This window comes from Octopus sinensis, linkage group LG10, assembly GCF_006345805.1.
Source record: "Octopus sinensis linkage group LG10, ASM634580v1, whole genome shotgun sequence".
NCBI classification, from domain to species: domain Eukaryota; kingdom Metazoa; phylum Mollusca; class Cephalopoda; order Octopoda; family Octopodidae; genus Octopus; species Octopus sinensis.
The window spans coordinates 72,499,790-72,522,208 of NC_043006.1; the positions used below are offsets into that span (position 1 = coordinate 72,499,790).

Here is a 22,419-nt window from a genome sequence, read left to right on the forward strand (position 1 = left end):
ATTATATTCAATTTTTCAGTGCCTTGTTCCAAGATACATATCCTGGATGCTCCGTGATGCATATCAGTGATGATTCTGAGGTCTTTAGGGGTTTCAGATCTTTCAACATCAGATCCCCTCCCCTAGTTGATCCAGCCAGGGTTGATCAAGTCCTGGCTTGTATTTCTGTAGCAGTAAACCACCAATCTGCTCTCTTTATTCAGTCACCTAGTGGCCCTTTCTGCACTCTATAGTTTTACAGTCAAACCCTACTCAAAGCAACTTTGTATATAGCAAATTAAAAAGACATTTGATAAAGTAAAATCTTTACATTTGGGAAGTAACAAAAGAAGGGTTTTAGGTCCCCTTCTTTACTGAGTTGCTTGTATGTAGGTTTCCACAGTGAAGATATCAACATTAATTGTATACATGAAATTTTTTTCTTTTTTTTTTTCATTTGATCTGATTGATATCTTACTAAACCTTTCATGGTTTGCCCTTGCCAAATCTCCTTATTTTTATTATGCCAGCTAATTGTTGTTTATATATAATAATACCAAAGCTAATTATATTTTACTAAAATTATTATATATTTTTCAGACTAGTAACCTGTCATGATGGGCCCTCCAAAATATGGAATTTACATAATCCAAGGTGAAATCTCTCTAGTTGTGACTGCTATGAGAAGAACTACTCGATGGACTACACACAGTCACCAAGTAAGAATTTGGCATTTATTCAGTGTACTTTTCCATTTAAACATTAATCAATATTCATTAGCATGTTGTTGGAAGTATTTTTATCAGTTTAAGCTGACTACAGTTATTTCAAGATTCAACAAAAAAAAAACAATAACAATAATGAAATGAGAACTAAACCAACTCTATAATACGTATTGTTAATATTTCTTGATAAAAGTCAGTGAGTTGGCAGAATTGTTGGTATGCTGGGCAAAATGCTTTGTAGCATTTTAGTTATAGTTACATTGAGTTCAAATATTGCTGGAGTTGACCTTACTTTTCGTCTTTTCAGTGTCAATAAAATAAGTACTGGTTGAGAGCCAAGGTTGATGTATTTGACTTACCCCCTCCCCTAAAATTGCTGGTCTTGTTCTGCAATTTGAAAGCAGTATTTCTTGACACTTCGAATACTTTGCTATTATGGAGAGGGAAAAAAACCTCACAAAACTGTTGGGACAAGCTCTAAGGATTTTACATTTGAATAATATTTATTGCAAGGAATTATATCTAGCAGTTATGGCAATTTTTTCAGTCATGCTTTTATATTTGTCAAGCCCCCCCCCCCTTTTTATTATTATTATTACCATTGTTGCATAATGATAATATTTATGTATTAAGGATTAATTTTTTTAGAATCCATCAACAATATGATGATGATAATGATTGATAGTAGATTCACTACCAAGCAATTTCATTTAGGGCTATAAACAAAGTCTGTATAATGATTTTTGACATTGGCACAAGGCCACAAAATTTATAGGTGAAATATCCCAGTACATGCTTTTTGTTTAATTTATATAGTCAAGAGGGATGAACAACAATGTCTACCAGAGTGAAATTTTGAGTTGAGAATGTAAAATAATGAGATTAAATAGTGAAGGACATTTTGTCTAGCTTTCTAACATTTCTGTTGCTTTACTACTATGAAAGGTGAATATCAAAATGTAAACCTAATGCTGTAGATGTAAAGAAAAAAATAATGCAGCCACAGTTATTGCATTTTGCTTATAGTTAATTAACAATTGTCATTTGGAATGGCTTGCTAAATAACAGAGCTCTCATCATCATCATCATCGTTTAATGTCCGCTTTCCATGCTAGCATGGGTTGGACGATTTTGACTGAGGGCTGGTGAACCAGATGGCTGCACCAGGCTCCAATCTTGATTTGGCAGAGTTTCTACAGCTGGATGCCCTTCCTAACGCCAACCAATCCAAGTGTAGTGGGTGATTTTTATGTGCCACCGGCACGGGGGCCAGTCAGGCGGTACTGGCAACAACCTCGCTCGAATCTTTTTACACATGCCACCAGCACAGGTGCCAGTAAGGCAACGTTGGTAATGATCACGCTCGAATGGTGCCCTTTTACGTGCCACCGGCACAGAATCCAGTTGGCTGCTCTGGCAACGATCATGCTCGGATGGTGCTCTTGGTACTCTACTAGCACAGGCACAAGTGCCAGTAAGGCGACTTGTCTGTTTCGTGTCCATTCCTCCATACCAGTATGGGTTGGAAGAATACTTATTACTGAAGCATTGTTTTACAGCCAGATGCCCTTCTTACTCATTTTTCAAGTAAGGGATGTTTTATTCAACTTGTCTTGAAAAGCACCGAGCTAGAGGATTATTTGTTGGCAGGGAATATTGATATAACATCACCATTTTTTGCTCAAATGGTTTAATGTGGAATCTGTAGAATGTAAACAACACACATACAAATAGGCGTGTGTGTGTGTTTATATGTATGTATCTTTTATTTAGAAGAGAAGGCGGAATGTTCATGGTTCTTTACAGGGCCTCCATGTAGTTAGAGGAAGTGTAGAATTGTGTCCTCAAACTAGATTTGTCCCAAATGCTTGCTACAGAGTGAACTCCATTAAGGACACCCAAGGTACTAAGTAATGGTGTTTTATGCATTATGGGCATCCATACAGTTTCCATCTAACAATTCTGCTCTTTAGGTATTAGTTACCCTGAAGCCAGGGTATTGTGCAAGTTTATTGAGGCAAATTTTCTATGCCCTGATGCCCTTCTTTTCACCAACCTTCATTTGCTTCTAAGTAAGGTAATATTTCCCTATGGCCAGACATGTTTGCTGGATATTGGAAACGACTGGACACTAATGACGGTGACTGTCATATACAACTGTAACATGATGTCAACACAAACACTACTAAATCCACTCACAAGACTTTGGGCAGCTTGGTGCTGCAGTAGAAGACACTTTCCCAAAGTTCCACGCATTATGGCTGAACCCCAAAACCACAAGGTTGCAAAGCAAGCTACCTAACCACTCAGCCATACTTGCACATTTCTTTTTACTTTCAGCAAGCAGATGATAATGCATGAAGATACATGTAAATGTTGATGCTGCAGTTGCTCTTTAGTGCTGCAATTCAAGTTGAAATGGTAGAGTGGCTTCAAATTGATTCATGGTTTGAAACTTCTGAGGAGAAATTGGCCACAAGAACTCTGCTTCTGGCAAGTTTGGTAGAGCAGTTTGCACTCCACTTGCTATATGCTTTCATGTCAGAAACATTGTTCCATTGGAACTTTTATGTAAAGTTTATTGTTACTGTCATATATCTTAATTTACAATCTAAACAGGTAGAATTATAAATGGCTGAGTCGTTCAGAACTTTGCTTCTCAACAACATGGTTTCAGGTTCAGTCCCGGTGCACAGCACCTTGGTGGAGTGTCTTCTACCATACCTCTGGGCTGACCAAAGCCTTGTGCGTAGATATAGCAGACAGAAACTGAAACAAGTCTATTTTGTGCTTGTCTTTGAGCTTTGTCTTCATATTGTGTGATAGTTGCAAATGAGTGTCACCATAAAAGGTATAAGCAGTGTCGTTCATTTCAAACCTTACATTGAAACATTTCCAGTCATGGGGAAACAAGTGAGGGTTAGTGACAGGAAGAGCATCCAGTCATAGAATGTTTGTCTCAATGAATTCCATTTGACCCTTGTATATCTGGGAAAATGGGCTTTAAAACTATAATGATATTTATTGTGTTTTGATATTTTTATGCAGAAAACAAAAAGAATTAGTTGACTGTATCGTGATATAGTGTCTGTCTAGTCTGCATAGTGTTTCCTTGGAAACCTTGGAAAACATGTCTACCATTCAGGTGCAGACATAACTATGGAGCTAAGGAGCTTCCTTCCCAACTATGCGGGGATCACAGGTTCAGTTCTACTGCTCAGCACCTTGGGCAAACTTTTTCTACTATAGCGCTGGGCTAACCAATGCCTTTTGAGTGGATTAAGTAAACAGAAACTGAAAGAAGCCCATTGTGTGTGTGTATGTACATGTTGTGTGTGTGTGTTTGTACCCTTATTTTAACATTATGTGATGGTTGTAAATGAGCATCATAGTCATACAAGCGATGTTTGTATCCAGTCTTCTGTGGAAATATGTCTAGCCATATTACCTTGCCACAAATAGGTCAGAGTTAGTGACAGGAAGGGCATTTGGCCATAGAAAATCTGACCCTAACATTCCACTCTCTATTCTAGATTATCTGTTGCCTATTGTTATTTTAAACAATTCCCACAACTATGTATTACCAGGAAATGAGTTAATTTGTTCTTAAACCATGTTCTTCACCACAAAGTAGAAATTTGAGGCAATGGGGAGATTAAAACTAGTTAATTACATCACTTCACTGTTTAGTATTTAAACTGACCATATCAAGTTCCAATATTCTACCTGTTTTATGTTGAAACTGGCCAGGTCCAGCCTCTCATACTTACCCTATAATGTAATTCTAAAAACAAACAGTCACACATTGAAATCACAAAAACTATGAGATAATGCATGATTAATTCAAAACAATGTGAATAAATAAGCATTACGTTTGGCAGAGTAATCCAAATGCTAAAGGGTTCAACCGTTAATTGTACAGCTAAATCTTTACTTAAACATATTCAGACTTTAGCACAATGGTGATGTGGGGTTTTTAATGGCATGTTATAAGATTAAGACATCACAGATCATCATCATCATTGTTTAACATCCGTTTTCCATGCTATGATGCGTTGGATGGTTCGACCGGGGTCTGGAAAGCCAGGAGGCTGCACCAGGCTCCAGTTTGATCTGGCAGTGTTTCTACAGCTGGATGCCCTTCCTAACGCCAACCACTCCATGTAGTGGGTTTTTTTTATGTGCCACCGGCACAGGGGCCAGAGGGGGCTGACAAATGGCCATGATCGGTTGGTGCTTTTTACATGTCACCGACACGGATGCCAGTCAGACGGCGCCGGCATCAGCCACGTTCGGATGGTGGTTTTTACGCGCCACCAGCAGCTACAAAACCTTGGTGTTAATGATGTCCATTGAGACAAAGAAAAAAGCTTAAAGGTGTACAGTAATACATATCCAGTTTTATTAAAATCAGTTAACTGGTTCAAATCAGGGCTTATTCAATAGAGTACATTATCAGAGTTGGACTTATGTGAAATGTATCTGATCTGTTGGAATCAGTGGAATCCTATTATTCAGCGAACAAGAACAACAACTTAATGATCAATGGGCCAATAATCCAGCCAGCAAGAGATTCTCTTTGTGATCAGTCACCCTGCTAAGAATAATAACCAACTCCCAGTGTTATAAACCTCTTCTGTTCCTTATTCAAGAATCATCTGTGTGTGTGTGTGTTTTTTATTAAAAGCAATGAGTCCAAGAAAAGATATTTTGCTTTGATTGAGACCATATCAGAGCATTGTGATAGGCATCCAATTCATTCATTTCCTTGTTTTTGACAAAACACCCATGCCAATCCCCTTTGCTTGCGAAGACATGTTGGGGCAAGCGAAATCGAAATCGAATTGAACCAGCCAGGATCCCTGGTCTGGTGGTACGTAAAAAGCACTATCCGACTCATGGCCGATGCCAGCGCCGCCTCGACTGGCTTCCGTGCCAGTGGCACATAAAATACACCAATCCGACCGTGGCCGTTGCCAGCCTCGCCTGGCACCTGTGCAGGTGGCACGTAAAAAGCACCCACTACACTCACTGAATGGTTGGCGTTAGGAAGGGCATCCAGCTGTAGAAACATTGCCAGATAAGACTGGAGCCTGGTGCAGCCTTCTGGCTTCCCAGATCCCCGGTCGAACCGTCCAACCCATGCTAGCATGGAGAACGGACATTAAACGATGATGATGATGATGATATCAACACTCAACACTAACAGCTTGTGTTCTTTGTTCTAAGTCACCAAACCATGTTCATCCGAACAGATAACCCCCAATGTTTGTGTGTGTACAAATATATATGAATGTGTGTATATGAACATACACACACACACACACATACACTTAAATATATATGTATTTGTATATACATCATCATCAACATTTAACGTTCATTTTCCATGCTGGCATGGGTTGGACGGTTTGACTGAGGTCTGGAGAGCCAGCAGCTACACCAGGGGTACTCTTAACTGGGCCGGACATGCATGACTGCGATCTCACTTTAGTTGCAAGGTCTTCTCAAAGGTCTTGGTCTCCTGTCATCATCTCTGTGAGACCCAGTGTTTGAAGGTCATGCTTCACCACCTTATCCCATGAGTTCCTGCATCTACCTCTTCCACAATTTCCTTTCACAGTTAGTGGGTGACACTTCTTCATGCAGCTGTCCTCATCCATACATAACACATGACCATACCAGTGCAGTCATCTCTCTTGCACATCACATTTGATGCTTCTAATGCCTAACTTTTCTCTCAGGGCACTTACACTCTGTCGTGTATGCACACTGACATTACACATTCAGTGGATCATACTAACTTCATTTCTTTCAAGCTTACGCATGTCCTCAGCAGTCATGGCTCATATTTCACTGTTGTGTAGCATGGCTGTTCGCACACATGCATCATACAGTCTACCTTTCATCCTGAGCGAGAGGCCCTTAGTTGCCAGCAGAGGTAGAAGCTCCCTGAACTTTGCCCAGACTCTTCTTATTCTAGCTGCTATATAACTTTTCTTTGTAAAAATTATATATATATATATATCAGTTTTTACAAGGCCAAGTTGACTGTGACTTCAAAGTTTTATCTTACCCCATCCTCTGAACTTTCTGGCCTTGTGCTAAAATTTGAAACCAGTATCTTAAATGTATGTATCACCATCGTCATCATCATTTAACGTCCATTGTCCATGCTGGCATGGGTTGGACGGTTTGACTGGGCTGGCATACTGGAAGGCTGATTTGGCATGGTTTTCTACAGGTGGATGCCCTTCCAGATGCCAACCACTCTCAGAGTGTAATGGGTGCTTTTACATGCCGCTGGCATGAGTACTATCTGCGTGACACCAGTATCTGCCATGACTGTGATTTTATTCAGCTTGATGGGTCTTTTTTTCCATGGTCATTGCCTCCATGAGGCCCAACACTCAAAAGGAATTTGGCCACTTTGCCTTCATGAGGCCCAATGCTCAAAAGGAACTCAGCCACCTCGCCTCCATGAGGCCATATATATATGTATATATATATATATATATATATATATAGTAATTTATTGGAAAATCTATCGTTATCTGTAAATTTCTTCCCCTAAAGCAATGATTTAGCCTTATGGTTTGATTTGTTTAATCAGTGTTCTAATCCTATCTGCTACCCAAGTTTATTACATGTAAATTGTGTTTTGTCATGGAATAATCTGTGGCAGAATACTGTTTCTTAACTTTTTAGTGCTGAGTGAGACTTGTCAATTATCAATATATTCTTTTGTTTGCTTTAATCTTTTAGTCATTAGTGATCCTTTAGAGATGTGAGGAAGGCAGTAGTTATCCTAAAATTGGAGTTTGCTTAAGGCATCCTGGGTTTCAGGAGTTGGTATTAAATTGGGTGAAGGACTAAGTCTACTACTCAAGTAAGATATGGCAGGCTTTGAACTCAGCACAAAGAACCAGAACAAATACTGCAAGACATCAAGTCTGATTTTATTACAGTTCCATTAATCCACTGCCTGGGGTTGGTGCTTGTCTTTTTCTTTTATCAATCCCAAAAGGGTTAAACAGTAAAGCTGACCTCAGCAGAATTTGAACTCACAGTGGCTGGAGTTGGAACAAGTATCACGACTCTACCAATTTTCCACTTATATACAGAAGAATAATGACTCTGGTGTTCTTGCTAGACACTGCTGGGACATATTTTTGTTTTTCTCCAATATTTATTGTGTTTTTAACATTACACATACATAACAGATGTTATCTCAGAATACCCCAGTAACTATCCTATCAACAGTGTATATACATTATGATTCATAGTTGGCTATTTTAGTTTCATACTGTCTCAATTGCATATATTGGATTTTTATTCAGCCAAGCAGCTATTTGCAACATCAGTTAATATTCCATTCACAGTTTCCAATGTCCGAGGAGATGAATTCTCATCTGAACATGTGACTGGTTGTGAGTGCGTCATTGAAAAAGCCAAAATGCATCTGGTGTTTTTGCTAGCTGCTGCAGAGACAAATTTTCATTTCCCTTCAATATTTATTGTGCTTTTAATACATTGTGTTGTATAAGAGGTATTATCTCAGGACAAATACTGCAGTTAACTAGCCTATCAATACAGCACATTCATAAGGTACATTATAAGATGTTATAAGAAATGCTATGTAGATGACTGCAATGACTTTAATTGCATTATGTTTGAAGAATAAACATTATTAAGGCTCCTTGATTTCATTCTATCATCATTTTGAATAATTTTTCACCTCAAACAAAACTGCATGTATTTTCCATTTACAAAATAAGGAATTCATCTACTGGTGTTAGGAAGGGCATCCAATCATAAAAATCATGTCAAAACAGACACAGAAGTCTGGTGCAGTCTTCTCTGTCAAACTGTCCAACCCATGCCAGCATGGAAGGTAGATGTTAAACAATGATGGTGATGATGTGTTATACATTAAATGATCTGCATCCATTGAAACCAACAAGCATAAGCACTATCTAACCTTATTTTTTTCACTTTTGACCTTCAAATTATTGTTTTGTTGGCAGTATAACAATATCAATGCATTAGATTGGACAATTTTTTTTCATAAAATCACAAGATCAATATCAGGTGTTGTTACAAAATAAAAATGTTATTGAGCAATTGCTGTCCATTGTTGTCGATATTTTAAAATGTAAATTTACACAGCACTGACATAGTCATATGATTTAGGGTTCAGTCCTACTGCACAGTGGCTTAGGCAAGTATGTTTTATGACAGCATCAGACTGGCTGATTCTTAGGCTGCATTCTGAAATTTGGCAGATGGAAACTGTGAGGAAACCCATCATGTATGTATGTATGCATGCATGTGTGTGTGTATATATATATATTATATATATATATATATATATATATATATATGTGTTTATATATTTATATATGTGTGTGTGTGTGTGTGTGTGTATGTATGCATGTTTGTATATATGTGTGTGTGTACATATATATATATACACACACACACACACCTGTATGAATATGTTCAAACTGGCCAGATCAGAACACTCACACTCACCCTGCAATATCATTCTAAAAATTAACTGTTATCTCATCAAAACCTCAAAACTATGAGATAATGCACAATTAATTCAAAACAATGTCAATTAACAGGCATTACATTTGACAGTAATCTGAATGCAAACAGTTTAAACTACAGTTATCGTGTCAACTTATGAAAGTGGTGTGTATTTTGCTGCAGTCATTGGGAAATATATAAGCAGGTAGCTTATATTACAGATGTTACCAAAGTTTAATGTTGAGCTTTGTTTATTATGCATTAGGTGCTGCTATGGCAGAGTGGTTAAGAAGTTTGCTTCTCAACCACAAGGTTTTGTATTTAGTCTCACTACACTGCACTTTGAACTAGTATCTTCTACAATAACCCCAGGTTGACCAATGTCTTGTGAGTAAATCATGATGATGTACAGAAACTTGTTGTGTGTGGTGAATGAGTGAGTGTCTTCTTTCTGTATTTTACTTAGAAAAGTATTGATCTGCACATTGTATTGTTTGTTGACAAGGAATTGTCAACAAACCATCTACTGGATCTGTGCTATTGAAGATGAGTGGTTGAAAAATATCTTACTTGAAAAGATATAAGAGCTAGTGAATGGAAAGAGCATCTAGCTGCAAGAAAACAAGGCTATGAGATGCCTTGGCAGTCATTTGACACTACCTATTTGACATCACTGATTTGATTTTGACTTATTTGACATCAGACATTTTAATGTTCCTCTCATCTCTCTTTCTTTGTGACACTTTTTCTCTTTATGTGGAGAAGGAAAGTATTTATGTCAATCATATTCAAATAACAAGTTATAATGCCCCTCTCACTCTCTGTCTTTATTTGTATGTGTATATTTCTGTATGTATCTGTGTGTGTGTGTGTGTTGTCTCCAGTGGCAAAATGTACTATCACCAAAACATGTTGCATGTCTTGTCAGCCATATGAAATTGTCAGTGTCTAAACAACCATATCCAATCCTCTCATTCTAAAAAAATAAACAATATTTCATTATCATTTAATGCCTGTTTTCCAGACTGGCATGGGCTGGACAGTTTGACTGAAAACTGGTAAGCTGGGGAGCTGCACCAGGTTTTAATTTGATTTGGCATGGTTCTGGATGTCCTTCCTAATGCCAACTAATCCAAGAGTCTAGTGAGTGCTTTTTATGTGCCACCAGCATGGCTGCCAGTTACAAAACACCAGCATTGGTCACGACTGTGATCTCACTTAACTTGACAGGTCTTCTCAAGCACGGTATATTGCTAAAGGTCTCTGTCACTTGTCACTGCCTCTGTGAGGCCCAAAATTCAAAGGGTACTTTTTACGTGCCTCCAGCACAGGTGCCAGTTATGTGACACTGGCATCAGCCATGACTACTTCAATAATATGTATTTGTCTAACCTATGCTTGCAGGGAAAAATTGATATAGAATGAAGAAAAAAAAGTATTAAAAATTATAGCTTTTCATTTGTTTATTCTTGAGCTAGAATATTATTTTCTCAAAAATTGTCATGTCAGGTTATTTATTATAAGTTGTTTCTAATTTAATTTAATCCCCTTTTAGACAATTAAATGCTACCTAATTTCTGTTTCTGGCCTTAACTCTTAAAATCCTGTTATAAATATCTATCATCATCATCATCATCATTGTTTAATGTCCACTTTCCATGCTAGTATGGTTTGGACAATTTGACTGAAGACTGGCAAACCAGATAGCTGCACCAGGCTCCAATCTGATCTGGCAGAATTTCTACTGCTGGATGCCTTCCTAATGCCAACCACTCCGAGAGTGTAGTGGGTGCTTTTACGTGCCACCGACATGAGGGCCAGTTAGGCAGTATTGGCAACGGCCATACTCAAATGATGTTTTTTATGTGCCACCTGCACAGGGGTCAGTCCAGCGGCACTGGCAAAGACCTCGCTTGAATGTTTTTTCATGTGCCACTGGCACAAGTACCAGTAAGGCAATGCTGGTAACAATCACGCTTGAATGGTGCTTTTTACGTTCCACCGGCATGGAAGTCAGTTTGCTGCTCTGGCAACGATCTATATTTATGTATATGTAAACCTCCTCATCCTGCTAGAAACTAGACATTTTGAGGAAATGCAGTTCAATATAAAAAAAATTTGTAATAAATAACTATTGTATGATTTTGGATGAAGTTTGCAAATGTGGTTTTCAGCTATTGTTGCTGATTTTTACCTCTTGCCATATCACTTTCACCTGCCCCAAGCTGGTTGAAAACTGGTTAATTGATACCTGGATTGATTTCTTGTCTCAGAACTAAATTTGTGTTTGAGATAATCTCTGTAACTTGGACGCTGCACAACTCTCATTAGATAAAGCATTCCAAAATATATCTTCATTTCCTCCATTCAAATGTTTTGTAAGGCTCTATAATTTAGTGTTATTTACTGTTTTTACAATAATTACATTATCATAATCTCATTAGTATGACAAGATGCTACATTTAAAAGTAAATTATTGTTTTGTTTTTAAATCTGTATCGTTCATTTATGAAAGCATCAATGCAATATTGGTTATATAATTATTCCTCTCCTACTCAAAATCTATAAATCCTAATAACTTAACTGACACTGAAATATCACCCTAATTATTGTTTTTAGAAATCCAAGCTGTCTTTAATTAAATCATGAATAAATGAATAACGATAAATATATCATTAATGAATAGTATCACTGGATTCAAACATACTGCTTGATGTATTAACCACGATTAAGCTTGAAAATCAAAGGAATGAAAGTCCAGAGAAATTCACTCAATAAAATGCAAAAGCATAAGCACAGACATTGCAAACTGAGGTTAAACTTTGATTCTCACACGGAAGAGTGCTTAGATACTGTTTTTCATTTCCTTTTCAACACTATTTGAATTGCTATTACATACAGTTTGGGACATGGCAACAATAGTTACTTGTGGGATAGGACTTTAAGACTTAATATATTTGCATAATCTGCTATTGTGTGAAGGACATTACCAGCTTTATGAAATTGAATATATGTTAGCACTAAGTGGACAAATCTCAAAATTTGTTTTTCCTCTTATCTTTTCTTTCACACAGTCTATATATGATATAATAATAATAATAATAAAATTATTGTGTGTAGTGCTCAAGTGCACTACAACTTATCAAAGGTGCATCTGAAGTACATAGAATTATGCACAAATATCAGGAAAGTGAACAGTGTATGATTCATGATATACATGTGTGCATGCATTTGGAGTGGGGGGAATATCAGGTGTAGTGTTGGTGAATTTCAGGAAGCATGGAGGTTTTAAAGGATGTAATGTCTCAGCAGCTAACAACTATTGCAGGTAGTTTGTTCCATGCTTCAGCAAAAATGGGTGTGAAAAAATGTTTCTGAAAGCCATGGGAGCTGTGTTATTTTCTGACTTTGTAGGCATGCCCACATGTGTTAGACACATGGAATTCATAAAGGTGCTCAAGGTTGTTGTTGGCATGATGGCTAATAATTTTGTGGATGTTTACCAAGTCAGTTACCAGACATTGGAGCTTCAGTGTATCCATGCTCAGGTGTTCAGAGTATGGTAGATGCCCGATGGAAGGTATTCGCTTGGTTTTATGTTTCTGAACAGTTTCCAGGAGGTCAATGTTCTGAGCAAGAATGGGGGTTCCAGACTGGTGATGCAAATTCCAAGTGTGGCTGCACCATAGCCATATGCAGATTTAAATAAATAGCTGGAGAGCAGCTGACAAAGGTGTTGCTGAGTGATGCCGAGACACCCTCGGCCTTCTTGACAATTTTAGAAGCTTTGTCCAGCACAAATCACTGCTGACAGTAATGCCCACCTCATGTTCACAAGAAGACTTCTTGATATTAGTGTTGTGGAGGGAGTATGTGGATGCTGGTTTATTCCTCCCGAAATGCATGGTGATATACTTGTCCACAGCCAGCTTGAATTGCCAGTCTGTAATCCATTGCTGTATTGTGTCCAGGTTCGACTGCAGAGTGCATAAAATATTTGGGGACAGATTTATGTTTATAAAAAGAAAACAGATATATAATAACAGATAATAACTTTATTTCTCAAAAAATGCTATGCGGATAAAAATAAACCTTCTTTTCAATAATGTTATCCAATAAAGCCACCTTCAGCTTCAGTAACTGCTTCTATATGAGTTCTAAATCATCTACATGCTCAAATCAAGTGGACTTGGTTCTTTTTGGACATTACTCTGACTATGGCAGCTTTCAAAGAATGTTATGGGAATGTTCATTGATATTTCTCTCAACAACGCTCCAATGGATTGAGATCTGGGGAATTAGGAGGCTAAATGTTAAGAGTTATGTGATCATGAAAATTTTCAACCATCCATTCCTGTGTTACTAGAGCCATGTGTGATAGTACAAAGTCTTACTGAAACACACATAGCCTTCCATTGCATACACTGTCTATCCAGGGCTTAACAATTATTTCCAAGATCTCAATGTAGGCGGCAGAGTTAACTCTAAAGCTTTGTCAAAAGAAGTAAGGAGGCACCACATGTCCTTCATGGCTGATAACCCCTAAAACCATGACAGTTGCACGAAATTTTGTATGCATAACACTTGGAACTTCAGAAGGGTCTGCACATAACCATCTGTCATTTCTTCTATTAACTTTTTGATCTTGGATCTTAGTTTTTCTCATTTGAGAAAAACCAAATCAAATCTTCTTCTGCTGGATTTTTCAGTTTGTTTTAGAGCATTTTAGATCTGATGTAGTGATTTTCTTTTGCTTTTTCCGACAAATTGACCTTTCCTTGTCATTTCCTGATGTCTTCGTGGACAACATTTCTGACTGTTCCTTCTGACGCATGAAGATCTTTTGCAATTGACCTCATGGACTTTCTAGGATTGTAATCAATGCTCTGTTGAACTTGTTGGATAAATTCAGGTGTTCTGATGATTTCAGAGGAATTCAGAATGCTTTTTATGCTTTGAAACTGGTGATACATTTCCATCTTCAGTCTCTAGCTCCTTACAAACTTTGTAGACAAAAATCTGGCAACTTTTAAAAATGAGATATTTCTAAATCACTATGCTCAACCTTTATAACCACAATAACAGAATGCCCCTTCATTTCTTGAATAAGCTGAGGGTCTGCCATTATTATTTTCTGAAACAAAGATTATATAGAGTTAACAAAAAAAATGCAGCAATGACACAAACATGGTATGTCCTCAAATACCTTATACACTCTGTGTATTGTTCAGAATCTGTCCTTTTTATTTCAAGGTATAGCTTGATGTCGTCTGCATATTTCAGCACTGTGGCATTCTTTAAGTTAGCATCTATGTCATTAATGTATGCAACAAACAAAAGGGAAACCAAGAACAGATCCCTGTGGCATACCAGATGACATACGATGAAGGATGCTGTCTTAGAACTGTGACTACCTCTTTTCAGCTGAGAATGAAGGACTCTGACCAGTTAAAAACATAATCTTTCACACCCATTACAGAGTCTTTTGTGTGGCACAGAATTAAAAGCTTTAGCAAAGTCAAGGTAAACAACATCCACCCATGAGCCACCATCAGTGACCTGGGTGATGTCTTCAAGAAACTTGATAAGTTGATCGCAGCAGCTGGAGTTAGGGATAAATCCAAATTGTGAGGGCCAGAGAAGGCTGTGAGAATTCCAGAAGTTCCAGAGATTTCTTTGACACTGGATTCCATCAGTTTGCCAATGCAGCTAGTAAGACTGACTATAGTTGACAGGCAATGTGTGGTCATCCTTTTTGAACAAGCAATGACACTGACAGTTTTCCACTGCTCTGGAATAGCACCGTTGTTAAGACAGAATTGAAAGAAGAGTGAAAGCTACTGCAGAAGAAAGTACCCACATCTTTTGCGAAGCATGTACATAACACCATCAAGACTAAGAGAGGCATAGTTGAGATTTTTCTTATGGTGACGTTGCATTGCAAGCGTAAATTCCATAGCTGTTATAGAATTTGATGTCAGAGGTGGCGGAGATGGTACATTTTGGTTTTCAATGGTAAAAACGCCTGCATAGCATTCAGCAATGAGTTCTGCACATTCTTTAAGGTCATCAGTAATCTGGCTTGTGTGGGGATTGCGAAGGGGACCAACTGGAGAGTGAGGTCTCAGCTTTGAATGCACATATTTCCAGAACACATTATTGTTAGGCAGACATCTAAACTTGCTCTAGATTTTTTTTTTTTTTGTGACCACCATGTAGCAACTACATGAAATTTTGCACAACGGGAGAGAATGAATAACAACCACGCAAACTCATCAAGTGTGAAAAGTGCGCATTAATGAGTTATCATGCTTTTAATATTTTATAATTATGTCTGTTGCTCTCTTGGGAAACTAGGCCAATGGCTTGTGTAATTAGACTACTTTTTTGTTATGAAGGAAAGATTGTGATGTACAGAATGTTGAAACAAATCTGATTTTAGAATAAATAAGATTTTGAACTTAAATTTACATATTATTAGAGGGTCTTTTTCTTGGTTTTTACTTGAAATATTTTCATTTACTGAGACCCATTTGCAAACCATTTAAATTAAATGGGAAGTGGGTTATGAAGGGTAAATTTTGTCTGACCTCTGAAGCATGTCAAATGTTAAGAAATACATTTAGTAATCTTTAAAAATAATAAAGATGATGATGATGATAATAATGACAATAATACTTGTAATATTAACAAGACCAAAGAAACTCATCATTTTTCTCTCGTCTCCCTCATCCCTTACACTTTTTTCTTCTGCCCTCAGCCTCTTCTCTCATACCCATACCTCTATCTCTCATGCTCTCTCTCAATTTCTTGAATGCATGCATACACACGCACATACACATACATGCACACAGACACCCCCTCTCTCTCACTCCACATCTCTTCATTCCAAACAAAATTTTGAGAAATGATGAAAGTATCCACACATGTAATATTGGTACCAATCTGCTTTACTATAAGTAACTTCGACGTTTGGCATATGTGACATAAAAGAGTTATTGATATCCATTTTCAGCTTGTCTTCATTAATAATACTTTATGTTGGTAGCTTATTAATGATTGCATAAATTGATTCAAATAAATTCAAAGGTCCCAAAACAGTTTGTTATATGACCAGGTTGCATAGTCCATGTACAACATGTTGAATGCACTTCATACTTACATCTGGCCATCATTTCAAAGCTAATTGTGTCTAAGATCATATACATTTTCAGTTACTGCAGGATGAAAACTTTACTATAGAGGTAAATGTCTGTAAAAAAAAATATATTGTGGGTTTAAATATGTGAATTCACTACCACTTTTGTACTCACTGGAGAAGGGACAAACTATACTTGTAATGAGTTACAGTTGGAATTGATGCATGAATGCGAAAACAAATGAAATTGAAATTTACAGATAATCCAAGTGAACATTCGCATTTGAGGTGAGCTCTCACACCTCTAGTCTTCTTCCTCACTGTCTGTATCATCTTCATCACTTTCCACATCAGTTCCTACTTGAGATAAATTTTGGCAATTAATACATCTACACAGATCTGTGCAGGTTACCTTGTGCTGTCAACATGAGCACCAATCCTTTCTTTCACCTTTGGATTACTCAGCTATTCTTCTTGCAACTGCATTAAGTAAGCTCAAGCAGAGCACTTGGTGCAGGTGGAAGGTCACCCCACACTACCTCTTTAGTGGTATCTGTTACTTTCCATCCATGGTTGTGTGGGCTGGGGATACTGAGAAACTGTTCAAGACATCTGGTATGTACTCCTGCTTGGTAGTTTGCCCTCTTCAGATGTTTCACCATGGCATCATGTGTGGGAGGCATGTTCATCTCTGCTTTAGTCCCCATCAAGAAATTGTTATACCATGCTGTATGTACCAGACCATCTTCTACAGAGAATGTTGCACCAAATTGTTAAAAGGCTACTTGAAAATCAACAGATTCAGTTATGAGCTTCATGGCTTTCTTCTTAGACTGGCCATAGAAACAGCTTGTTGAGTCACAGCCTGTAAAACAGTGAAGGCTGATGAGGGCATCTGCAACACTGTCTCTGAGATGATTTCATATAGCTGTTTGACAAAGTGTATGCTTGTTGTTGCCTCTACCAGTGTGAAAGAGTAGCTGGGCCTGGATTTGATGAGCCTTTGCTATACCAATAACGAAAACATCATTGTCTGTGCTCTTTATAATGGTTGTTGGTGTACTACTTGAAGCCAAAGGGAGAAATGCAGCAGCATATTGACAATGCAAGAACAGCCTGGTGTCTGCTTCTTCATGGTTGCATTCAAGTTCCTTCACAGCTTGTATCTTGACCGTGCCATCTACATTCTGCAGCAAATGACATTCTTCATCATGAGCCATGACAACTTTGACATCAAGAAGCAAGGTTGGGTGTTCTTGCCACATCTTGACGAAGAACCTTCCAGTTCCACATTTCTTTTGCATACATCGTCAAATTCAACAAGCCATTCTACTTTTTCTGCGATGACACTTTCTGGATGATTTTTAAATTCTTTCCACAATGTAGCACACTCTTTGAACTTGTTGAAACTTTCCTCTGAAAATGGGAGAACTCTTCTGTGAGTCTTAATCACATGCTTATAACAAAATCCTGAAGATTTCCCCTCAGAATCATCTGCATCAGAAGACAACAAACATAACATGTGTGCCACCTTCTTGTGCTGTGTGTGGTGAATACAATGAGGCATATGATTGGTTGACATAGGAATCATCTTCCAAAATGCAAATTAAATGACCATGCTGGTTGGTTTACGATTATTCTAAAAAGTTAATTGTTTTTCACACATTTTCTCAATTTTCTATAAAATGTGCAACTTTTACGCTTATCAAGTTTGATGGATGACTTTTATTATATTTCTAAATAATACGTGAGAATTTGAGGTAGTTGCCTGATGGTGGTCTCAAAAAGTCGGCGTTTAGGGATTTGCATGTCAACCTATGTCAGGGTTGGTTGCTATACGCTGTTCAAATTCAAGCACTGCCCTTTTTGTTACCTGCTTGAGGTGGTTGGATGATTTATTGCACTTTTTTCTATTTATATCTTATTTATGCAGTTTGTATTCCCATTCAGCGTTGCAATGTTCTTTCCCGGCAAGTCAGACTGCTGCAGTCTTCCAAATTGCACTTTTGGGGTGTTTTTTGTGCCTATGCAGTACTGATACTGCGCATGCTGTCCATATTGAATTCATATGCTGCCCATATTGAAAACAACTCCAAGTAGAAGTGTTGACATGGTCATACATATATTGCAGAAAAATACTTCTTGTTGTGATTGGTTCAAATCAACAGAAGGAATTGCTGGAAAGTTTGAATGAATGTAGATCATCACACCACCACCACCATGATTAATGCAGCCTTTGCAAAACAAGATGTAGCCAACTATGCTGAAAACTCCATCACAGATTAAAGAATGTGCCCATGTTTCCATGACTGTAATGAAATTGAGGTCAATACTTTTGACATAAGAATCAAAAATATGTATCGTGTTGCACAAACTACGAGCATTTAAGGACAACAATTTGTACCTAGATTTCAGTTTATGATGATGTGTAGGGGATGGCAAATTGTTCTGATTTAGTTTCCCACAGTTTTTTCATTGGCAGCTATTGTGGGTACAGTGTGTTCTGACCAGCTGGTATCTCTTTTCCATGTTTCACCAGCCTTAATAAACTTCCATATCTGCCCATCATCACGTAGGCTGAAGCTTTCATGTTGTGCTGAGTTGTAATTTAAGGAAGCTGTAGCACATAACTTTGGACTTACATCAGGTGGTAGGCCAGAGCATGTTCTAAAGGTAATCCTATTTTCACACCTAGCTTTATCAGAGGCTAAAAGGTATGAAAGTGCCTCAGTAGAGTTTGAAAAAGACAGCCTGATTAGTCTGGGTTTCAAACCTGTTTGGCAAAGGTGGAGAGCACCCTTCGGAGGAGTACAGCTTAGGTCTTTGGATGAGCTGGTGGCAAATGCCAGAAGGTCAGCTATGTTCTCTGATACACCAATGGCAATTACTTCATGGTTGACAGATTCAGTGGCTTTGTCGATGCATCTAGATTCGGCAAGAGCTACAGTGAGATTTTTTAACCAGGCATACCAATAAGATCCCTCATTGTGGGGTTCCACATGAATGCTTAAAGCAGAAATCATTTGTTGTATTTCTGCAAACTCTGTATTGATGGTCAATTTTTGTTGTTGTTCTTCTTCAATAGGAATGGTAGGGGAAGACACAGACATCAGTTGTTGTTGAGAGGTGGTGGGAGAGGAAGACATAGGATGATGTTCTTCAACAGGAGTGGTAGTGGAAGCCATGGTGGTCGGTTTTTGCAGTTGTTCAGTAGCAATGGTAAAGGAAAACACAAGTGTTTTTGTTGTTGCTGTTCAACAGCAATGGTAGAGGCAGATACACAAGCCAGGCACTGAAAGGACCTATTGTTCTACCTGTCAGTCTATATATACATAAAGACTAGATTTGGGAATAAACCCCACTTCCATGGAAAATATATTTTGTGATAAATTTTGTTTTGGAAATTCATGTGTTTCAGAGATGTAATTCAGAAACAATATTTCAAAAGCAAAATTTAGAAATACAATAGCTACAGCAGGTTGTTTATGCAGAAATAAAGTGAAGGCAGCTGGGAAAAAAAAAGGGAAATATTAACATGTTTAAAAAAAAAAATTTTTTTTTGGCAGAATTGTATGCTCTAATTTCCTAAAATAGAAATATGTAGAAATTCTTGAAAAAGAAAAATTTCAAGGATGCCAAAACAAACCTACACACAAGTGTGTGTGTGTACACACTGTCTCTACTAATATTTTATATATAAGTATGTGTGTGTGTTACTATCTCCTAATTTCGTTATCTCATAATCACATGTCTGATCATAAGGGAAATATTCACTTGCCTAGAAACAGGTGAGAATTGCTAACAGGAAGGGCATCCTGCCATAGTAAATATGCTCCAATAAAGTTCCATTTGACCCATGTGTTCATGGAAAAGTGTATGTTAAATTAATGGTTTTATATATATTTTCCAAATTAGTTACCATACACAGAACTCAGTATCAATACTAAATACAATCTCTTTAAGACATAGCTTATATGTTTGATGTAAATGATGTCGAGGAGATGTATGTAACTCTTGGTATTTTGTTTTTTCTTTTGTGTGTGTGAGTGTATACTACATTGTTGAATGTGATGGTTAGATGTATTTTGATATTAGTTGAATTGTGGTGTTATGAGTAAGAAGGGAAATAGATTTCTTAGGTATCACCTTAAGGCTGTTGTTGTGGAGCTAGATTTCTTAGTGATTTAAGCAGGGTTGTGTATACTTTTTAGAATCTTTAGTCTACAAATTGCAAAATAGACTTGTTGTACTGGTGCCCACCCACTAAAACTACCTTTGATGCTTTCTGAAGTGGTTGGCACTGGAAAAGCATAAAGTCATAGAAACCATACCAAAACTGAAACATTAGAGCATGCCACAATTCTCAGACTCATGATTCTGTCACAATCAAATGTAAAAGGATGATGATGATGATGTGTGTGTATCTTTGTAGCACAGCTATAGTTGCTATTTCTATGTTTCTTCATATTTATTCTGGACATAATGCCATTTTACTAACTGCAAATGCAGTGACCAAAATATTTTTGTCTATAACCTCAAGATATCTAAATAACCTTCTTGTAAATATCTGACCATATCATGATATTCAAATGTCATGCCAAATAAGTAGATATTCTCCGATCTTGCTTCCCTTTCTACAAGAACTGGTGGCAATTTATTGTTCATTGACACACATTGGATTCTATTTATTTTTACTGACTGATAATTGAAACTCTCTTTCGCTAACTCATGTTAATTAGATATTAATTGGTCAAATTTCACAAATTTGAAATTGTTTTAGATAAATATTCTATAAAATATTTATATCATGCGGATAATTTCTGTTAGTTTGAAATAAATTATTTATAAATATATTGTTCTTTTATATTATGCTAATTGTTCTGTGGCTGACTGGTTAGTCATGTAAATGCTAAAATAAATTAATGATGCCAGCAAAAAAAAAAAAAAGACTGATAAACACAGGAAGTAATCTACTGCCATTGTAGTGTTCTTGGATTGTTAAATAATTGACATATTTTAAGACCTCATTCTGTTTAATCTCTTTGATACCATCCTACCTAAGTATGCTTCTAGTTTTATCAATAAAAACTCTCCATTTTAACCCTTAAACTGCAAAATTAAATTTCATGGTTATTCCAGTAATGATGTTAAATGTTTGCCAAAAGTAGAATTGATATTCTCTACAAGTCATGTTGCCTCAAGTAAACTTGACAGAGCTCAACAAAAAATTAGTTTCAAAACATGACATTCCTCTACAAAGGATAATGAAATTTTGAGTAGATCTAGATCTGATTTCCATAATGACAGGGTTCAAGTGTTTTCATCTAAATTAAAACCTTCTGAAATAATCTTTTTAATGCAGGAACTTTTTGTTACATTACTACATCCCTCCACCCACCAAAAAATTCTTTATTTTCTAAATTTAATTGAAATACTTAAGTGATGTCTTTTGTTAGAAATATTGTCACAAATGGTTTTGACTCAAAACATTCAGCATTTTAAAATTTTGATTTCTTTTCACAGAATACTTTGTTGACTCCAAGCAATATTCTTTCATCCCTTTGTATTGTCAAACTTGAAGTATTCAGTGCAAGAACCACTTCCATTACTGTGAAACTGGTTTTCAACCTTTTGTAACTTAGTATCCCCTTTCACCAAGTAATATTTACAAATTTTTACACCCAGTTCCCCATGTTTTACAACAATAACATTTGCTGCTGCTGCTAATAATAATGATAAAAATAATAATAAATGAATAACTCAAATTTCCCAGAAAACTGTTTTATTGGAGACATGCTCAGAAACTACTTCATTGGGGACAGTGACGAGTTCTGAGATTGTCGCATAACCAGCCCATTTAAAAGTGCCCTTCAATTGTCGGGCAATATGCTGTGCTTGAGAAGACCTATTGATTCAAGTGAGACTATAGTCGATGCCAGTGCCACTTGACTGGCACCCATGTCAGTGGCACATGAAAAGCACCATTCAGGCGTGGCTAATGCCAGTGGAACATAAAAAGCACCATTCAAGCATGGTCGATGC

General features: G+C 37.2%; 1 protein-coding gene across 1 annotated transcript in view; it reads left to right on the forward strand.

The window, feature by feature from the left end:
- LOC115216332 (Golgi-specific brefeldin A-resistance guanine nucleotide exchange factor 1-like) overlaps nt 1–22,419 on the forward strand; it is a 102,872-nt gene that overhangs the window by 10,546 nt on the left and 69,907 nt on the right. The window contains 1 exon segment of the mRNA XM_029785554.2: nt 580–698. Within this exon segment, the coding sequence (XP_029641414.1) occupies nt 594–698 (105 nt within the window). The 5' untranslated portion in view covers nt 580–593.